General features: G+C 27.3%; 1 protein-coding gene across 1 annotated transcript; it reads left to right on the forward strand.

Moving 5' to 3' along the window:
- The first annotated feature begins 372 nt into the window (after nt 1-372).
- Nucleotides 373-3,495, forward strand: LOC100162929. The gene is made up of 4 exons (XM_001942786.5): nt 373-644; nt 2,088-2,511; nt 2,661-3,158; nt 3,344-3,495. The coding sequence occupies exons 2-3, from the start codon at nt 2,089-2,091 to the stop codon at nt 3,075-3,077; spliced, it is 840 nt and encodes a 279-aa protein (XP_001942821.2). The 5' UTR covers nt 373-644; nt 2,088; the 3' UTR covers nt 3,078-3,158; nt 3,344-3,495.
- The last annotated feature ends 5,230 nt before the right edge of the window (nt 3,496-8,725 follow it).

The following is an 8,725-nucleotide window of genomic DNA, read 5'->3' on the forward strand; positions in this document are numbered from 1 at the left end:
GGACGACGTCTGTTCGAAAAATAAAAGCGACTGTACTTACGGTTCACGATTGAGCTTACCTGCTTTACGTGGTCCCGACGAAGAGATTTACTGCCGTCGATCGGTTGTGAACAACAAAAAGTCGTACGCAAATTGTAAAAACTATGATGCAGATGATGATTTCGGACGTTCGGTGTTCGAGTTCGTACAGCTGAAGGACGTGGTGATAGCAGTTATCAGCTGTGGCCTGCGTGGACCAAGATGGACAGGCCCATGGTGGCCTGTGAGAGAAAAAGGCCACGGGACCAGCGACAGTGTGACCGGCGCCGCGTCCGAATTTATACCGTGCGGGAATTGTTATCTATGGATTCGACGAAATGCTTAAAAACCGTTGTTATCTTTGCGCGCGAGATTCGGCCGACATATTTAGCGGAAAACGGCAAATTGAACAATGTAAAATGTGTCGTGGAAACGCAAAAATACGCATTATCGCGATTTATAATTAAACGACAATAAACACCGACCGCCGTACCGATATTGAAAGTTATTTTGAACGACTCTTTGTTTCGGGCGTTGTCACTTGTCCTGTATTCCTGTTATTAATTGTCTTTTTCGCTTTCTCAGTTGTACCGCACCGAATAGAAGTAAAAAAATCATCCGATCAAGTAAGCAAGACGCGTATTATAAAATTAATAATCTGCGCTGGAAATGTGAATTCGCTAGGGACGCCGCCGACGGGTTCGTCGAAATCACGCGAATCCAAATCGATGATGTTTATCGTATATATAAATATAATGATGTCTCTTGAACACTAATCGAACGTGAAGTACTTATTGAATAAGTGTTTTTTTTTACTAATGGTGTTGGGAGGGTTTTCCATCGTTAGGTTCCTACATCTGCTCGGCTTTGTAATGGTAAAAATAATTCGCTGATGACAAATCGATTTCATTAGGTTTCAAACATCGTTAATGTATACCTACTCGTCAACATTTTTCTGGTCACGTAGAGATTGATCGCGATAGTATCAAGTGTCAAAGATTCACAGTTATTTATGCACTAGTTTGGTGTAAATGGATAAGTACTAGATTCAATAGTTGAGGGTTGCAGTTACCATAAAGGTACCGACCGGGATATTTACCGTTCACCAATAATAGAATGTGTTAAAAAAAAAATTAACAACTAAAGGAGTGAATGTACTTCCCCAACTCGTTCACCAATAAAATTTATATTTACAAATTTTATGTAGGTTATTTAAACATTCAATAGATACCTGATACCTAGTTTCATAATTTTAATTGAAATTTCAGATATTATGTAACGTTGTGTATGTGTACAGTATACCATGTACAATTTCACCTAGACTTAAATCATAACCCCAAACAACGCTGTCGAGATAAAATTTTGAAGTTGAAAGCTCCCCCATTTAAAAAAAAGTAATAAACCAGGATATGCCACTGATTTAGACTTAGGCATATTAAGTTAGTCCTCCAAAAGTTTTTCATATTATAATAATATGTACCTTCCCAAAATTTTTTTTATGATTAGGTATTGAATAACTATTGAGTATTAAATATTTCTAACTATTAAGACACATAAAACATGGTTGAGAACTTTAAGATAATTTCAACATTGAATCTACAGGCCAAACATATTTAAATTGGTCAAACTATTTTGAATTGTATTATTGTGAATTTATAGAAAATAATGTTTTTGGAAAAAAACAACAAAATAACAAAAATAATTTATTTTACATGTCATAAAAATTTAAACTAAATATATTTTATTTAACTTTAAAGTTCTTAGATACCTATTAAAATTAAAACTATCATTTTATTTAAATAAAATAATTCTGATCTTGATTACATGTATATAGAATGATAATTTATTTATTTAATACTTTTGTAAATTATTAGGGTAGTACCTACCTAAGACAAAATATCTTCAGTACGATAGTACCTATTTTCTTTATCCAATTTCCAATGATTACATAATGCTTAAAAGTGTTGGTAAAAGACAGTTTTATAAAATATTTTACAGCCACTATGTCATGTTACCTACCATAATCGTAACACTGCTCTGAATCTAATGTTTTATTTTTCATATTTCAGGATGCCAAAAATTAAGAAAAATGTTAATGATGAAAACAAATGCCCAGATAAATTGACGGTCAAAAAAAGAAGTAAACCAGTTTTCAAATTTGATATGAAAACAATTCTAAAAGAAAGACAAGCTGAGAGTGAATTTTGGAAAAAATATGCTGAAATTGATAAAGAGATGAAAGTTGTAGATGTTTTGTTTCAAAAAGAAGTGAACAATACTATTAACCAAAGTGATGATAAACTTGTATTACCAAAGTTAGGATATGTTATATTTGACCCCTCTAAGTTTAATGTAAGCTTTGAAGAGAATTCTGATATAACAAGATCATATTATTCGCAACAGCTACTTCTAATGTCAATTGAGGGAAAAGAACTCGAAGCCAACATTATTTTTAATAATCTGATGAAGTCAAATTGGTCTCCAGTATTTGAAGTATGTTTAGCAATATTAATTGTGTACATCAGTGTTTCTCAAACTTTTTGCAATGGCCACTTATTAAATTGAACAATATTAACTGTGTATACAATACTTATAATGTTATAAATATCAATATCTTTATTTTTAATTCCAATTATTTATAGGATGTCCAATGTATTTTATCAAACTGGGGAGCTGATTTGAATTCATTGACTAATAGTACACTATTAAAGTGTGAAATAAATGATTGCAAGAACTTTGAACGGCACAATTTTGAATTGGTAATGAAATTCATATCTTATAATATAGAGAAAAATAATAAGACATTTAGTGAAGATGAGCTACTAACATTGGCACAGTATATTGCCAAAATATCCTTTGATCAGTATTGTGGACAAATGATAAATGTTATACAACAATTATTTAGTGCTTGTATTGAAACTGCATTACAAGAAGACGATGATGCTTCTATTATAACATTTGCTCAAGGATTGTACTCGCAATATAATACTAAACTACTTAAAATGGTTGTTGATCTATTCCTCCCTTTAAAAGGAAAGATAATGAAAAAAAGTATATAGTTATATAACATTCAAACTATATAAGTCACTTTTAGAAAGAACCAACAACATGAGTGCATTTCCAACTAATATTAAAGAATGGCAAGTTATTTTATTTATGATTATTTTAATTTAAAACATGTTTGAAGGTATAAAATAAATAATGTATACATTTATTTGGCAAGAACAATTTCTAATTAAACTTGTTTGTATTATACCTATCTCAATTTATTAAATCATAATAAATTGTTGAATAACAAGTATAAAATACTTACATTTTTTTCTAGGTTTGTTCAAGACTTAGTGGATAAAGATTTTTTCAATAGACGACCAAAAAGAATATTATACCGTCTTATTCGGCTGTTGGAACATGTCGTCATTGTTTTTGATTTGTACAGGGATGAAAAAAAACTGAGTGAAATGTATGACTTTTTGAATGTTATGATAAAACCATCTGGATTATCAGATTCTCTGAAACTGGTTAATATATTGGATCAATGGAGGTTACGGTTATTCCGTTTACATGTAAATCGTAAGACTGTTGAATTCTAACATTCTTATGATATTTTTCCTAAGTACAATAACATATTCAAGAGGCATGATTATGGTTTATTGTACATCCATTATATATTATTATTTTCATTTATATTTGCATTATTTATTTTTATTATTAATGATTTATATTATATCGAGGAAGATATTTGTTTTATTTGTTTGAGTAATTAAACTTAGTTCCAAAGTTAACTTTAATAATGCAAAAGTAGACTTATGACAAGTCATATGTATTTTATATTATAATGTTATTATTAACCAACTAAATTAATATATGTTTGTAAATTATTTAGTATTGTTTTTTTGTAATCATTATAACATAATATTATGTTAAAATTCTGTTGATTGAATTTCTATTTACGGTCTATGTACAAAATTATCCTATACCAAAAGATCTATTGTAGCTGCACAGTTCCAAGCTAATGAGTGTATAAATCACACACATTTTGTGCTTCGTAACTAAGTTTATTAGTTAAGAGGACACTACACCCGCTTCGTTGTCTCTGTCTTACAAATGTACAACATGGCAAAAACTGTTTTGCGCGGGACAACTATGCTCCCTCTTTATTCATAGCAGAATTACTAAAATTCCACAACACATAAGGAAGAACTTAATTTGTGTAGTAGCATTTTTTTTTTTATAACACTTACCAATAGTTTTTAATAATTAAACGAAAAATACAAAAAAATCTTAATGTTCTCAAACTAATTACTTTAATTATATTCATGTTATTCAAATAATCAAAACGCTACGACACAGATAAAGTTCTTCTCTATGCGTTGTGGAATTTTTGTAATTCTACTATAAATACCGAGGGAGCATAGTTGTCCCGCGCAAAACAGTTTATGCTATGTCGTGCATTTGTAAGACGGAGACAATGCATGCGGGTATAGCGTCCTCTTAACTGTACTCTAAGAGTTAAATAAAACAAACTTGAACTTTTCTAGATCAGACATCTTCTTATTAAGCCTTGATGGTAAGTGCTGGTTTGTTTTCATATGATATACATATACTATACTCATAAGTAGGGAATAGGTATTTTGTGTAATGGTATTTTTATTATTTTACACTATCTTTTCAAAAATTGTATTAGTTATATATATTAATGTCCGTGAATTTCGATATGTTGATATAATATATTATGATGTATTTTTTTAAATGCTAACACCAAAATGACATGTTTTAAGAATTGTTTTTGTATTCTAATGAAAGTAGTGCAATGCCACGTTATATATTATGCTTTGATCTGAATTTCATAAATTTAATTATTTTGCTGTTAAAGAAAAAAATGTAAAAATGTTATGGATTATTAAAAAATAAGACCAACAAAAATGATTTAGCTTAATTAATAAGGAGTTTGATTTGTACTTAAGTATAATATGTTGTTTCTCTTTCAAATGATAATAGTTAGAAAAATATTAGTAAATTCATTGCATTTTAAAAACCAAGGTCCCAATTAGAACAAGAGTAATAAAAATCTGTTAGTATTTTAAGTATTAAAAAAAAAAAAATCAAATATTATATTGAAATGTTGATACTTCTATCGTCTTTAGCACAAAAAATGTCTTTATACATCAAACATCAACAGTAAAATATTTAGAATAGGTAAATCATTGTGTAAGATACTCTATTATGCCGAGCCCAGCCCAGTGATATTAAGTGAATTCAGAATTGTCTATAGTAGGGAGAATGAAAAGTGGCCCGGCTGATGATGCGCACACTTCTGGTGATGGTTTCGCAGAGCGTGAATTTTGAAATATTATATTTAGATATTACATAATACAAATGTATTATAGAATGATGTTGTATTTGATTTTTAGCACCTCTGCTTACTGAAGAAAAAAGATAGCTTACATATCACCAGCAGCCACTTTCATCACAGAATATATGAAATCGGAATGGTCACATCTCAAAAATTGACATTATTCTTATGGGAAGCTGATAAGAATATCCGCCATATTGAATGCACTATGAGTTTTGTTCTAAAAAGCTGATCAATGCTTCAAAATACTGATCTGTTTAAGAATGTATGATTGAAATTTCAAGATATTTGTATTTATATTTAGCAAATTATTTTATATTCTTCTTTTTTTTTTAAAAATACAATATTTGGTAACGTTATTGAAATTTGGATTAACTCATAAATATCCAAAAAGATGTTAAAATGTATCATACATAAATATAAAAATAAATTCAATAGTTTATGTGGTAAAATACTGGTTTTTTCTGTACTATATTTTATATAATTATTGTACAATATTGGTGTAAGCCAAATCCAACACAACTATAAATCAATAATAGATTTTAATGAATTAAAAAAATATACACTTATTTCATAATATTTTTTTATATAATTAAATAATATAGGTGACACTTCTAGGATACAAATAAAACATAATTCATCTTTGAGTAATTATTTATTTTATAAACAAGCAATAAAACAAGTTATAATAATAAATTATTTTTTATTTCAAAATTGGATACAATAAAGAAAATCATATATTTTAAAAATGCAGTTGTTTGTCTTCTTAACATCTAAAAACTTAATATCTTTGAAAATACTTTTTACAATTTTTTATCATTCTAATGCCGGGTTGCATGAAACCGAACTTTAAATTTATTTGTATTTTTCTATTTTACAAGTGAACATACCTTTTTAATATCATATTGTGAAACATAATATTTTTAGTAGTATTTCAATACGTCATATAAATATTAAATTTTTATACTATTTTATCCTTATCTTTTTTGAATGAGACCATACATTTTTAAATCCATATTTTCTGAGTATTTAATTTCTTTTTAAATCAAGTTTCTGTTAAGAAGTTATAAGTATTTTCAGATGAGATGAACGGAATATAGAGGTACTGCAGTGGTACCAATCAAAATGTCGGTTCACTTTTTCCATTCAATTAAACTATAAATACTTATAACTACTTGAAAGACATTTGATTCAAAAAAAATTAAATACTCAGAGAATATGATTATAAAAATGTATGGTATCATTCAAAAAAGTAAAAAGTTTACAAATTATAATGCAAAGAGTATAGGTACAAAAATATTATATTTTTGTTCAGAAATATTATAGAATTACATCAAATTATATAAGGTAAGTTTAAACTTTTTCAAATAATGAGTGTTAAGAGGACACTATACCCGCATGTGTTGTCTCCGTCATACAAATGTACAACATAGCAAAAACTGTTTTGTGCGGGACAGAACCGAGAAGGCTACAATCGTAACTAAGAAATGACATTTTCACCATATAAAAAGGAGAACTTTGGCTGTACAACATTGTTTTTTATTTTTTTGATACGATTTATATGAAAAAAGTTTTTCAAGTTTGAAAAACACAATCAATAATGGTTTTTGAAACAGTGAGAACTTTTTTTTTTTTTCATATAAGTGATATCAAAAAAATAAGAACAACGTTGCACAGCCAAAGTTTCATATATTCTGTGCTTTCGTTCTCCCGGCTATAGATATAGCCTCGCTACCATCATTATTTAAGGGGCAACATTTAGGCAATTTCTAATCTTGTCATTGCGCCCGGGATCTATGCGTTGTAAATGATTATTATTTATTAGTGTGAATGAAATTGCATGCGGGTACCTCACTCGTACGCACATGCACATGTCAATAACTCGAAAACCATATCAATTTCACTACAAGAATTTTACAAAAACATACAATTTGTTTTGACAAAAGTCAAAAATTTTTGTTAGTTAACGTTGTCTGATTTCGATTCTGAAAAAAAATATTTGAATTCAGCAGAAAAATGTCTGTAGATCGTACGAAACATTTTCCGTTTTCAATATTAATTATAATTTTAACGATGATTCGAAAAAGTTAATATTATCAAGTTTTCAATTACAATTTCCCACACAGCAAAATTATATTTTCAAAATATTGTGGAAATATTGTCAATACAAATTAAAATATTTGATTTAAATTGTCATAATATTTTAAAATATTTTCAAACAATTTTAGAAACATTTTTTGGCAGGAGATCAAACATTGTCACAATATTGTAGCTATATATTATCACAATATTGTAGCTATTTATTTTCATAATATTGTTGAGATATATTTTCAGAAAATGTTGGCTATATATTTTCATAATATTGTTGAGATATATTTTCACAAAATTTTAACCATATATTTTAACAAAATTGTAGCTATATATTTTCACAAAATTTTAGCCATATATTTTCACAATATTGTAACTCAATATTTTTGCAATGTTTGATTTATGCAATTTCAAAATATTTAGTATCAATAATTATTATAATTATATATTAATATATATCGCAAGTTTTTTAACTACGATAATATTAGGTTTATAACAGACAATTTAAAGTGCTACTAAATATATATTAACCAATAATAAAATTTTATAAACTGGTTGTGTTATATATGTATTTTATTTGTTTTTAACATAATATTGTTATCTATAAATTTACTATCCATTGAGATATAATAATAATTGTGGAAATTAAAAAACCATACTTTAAGTGAATTTAAACAAAATCTTTAATATATTCTGATAAATATATATTAATTTGAATATAAATAATGAAATAAATTACCTCATATTATAATGAAATAATAAAAATATTGCAGTAAGTATAAATAATGTTTTAAAAAAATATCTTATATGATAATAACAAATGTGTTCAAGTAAATATATACTGCAGTTTAAAATAAAAAAAAAATATATCACATTAAAATAATAAATAGTAAACTATACCTACTGCAAGTGAATATATGTTTAAACAAAAACTTAAATATATTCTAGTTTAATACATACATACATTTGAATAAAATAAAATTTAAATGAAAATAAATGACCTCATATTATAATGAATTAATAAAAACACTGCAGTATAAGTATAAATAATGTTTTAACAAAATCTTACGTGCTAATAACAAATATAATATGTTCAAGTAAAAACATTTTGTAGCTGCAGTTTAAAATAAAAAAAAGGTGGGTAAGTGGATGTCGCTCTGCTGTACAGTAGGTTAGAAGTGGGTCACTGTATAATGGACAGTATTAAATTTGAATTCAATGATATAATATCACTGTATAAGAAAAACGATTCTGAGCGGAGACGGT

The sequence above is a fragment of the Acyrthosiphon pisum genome, chromosome A1 (assembly GCF_005508785.2).
Source record: "Acyrthosiphon pisum isolate AL4f chromosome A1, pea_aphid_22Mar2018_4r6ur, whole genome shotgun sequence".
Lineage (NCBI taxonomy): Eukaryota > Metazoa > Arthropoda > Insecta > Hemiptera > Aphididae > Acyrthosiphon > Acyrthosiphon pisum.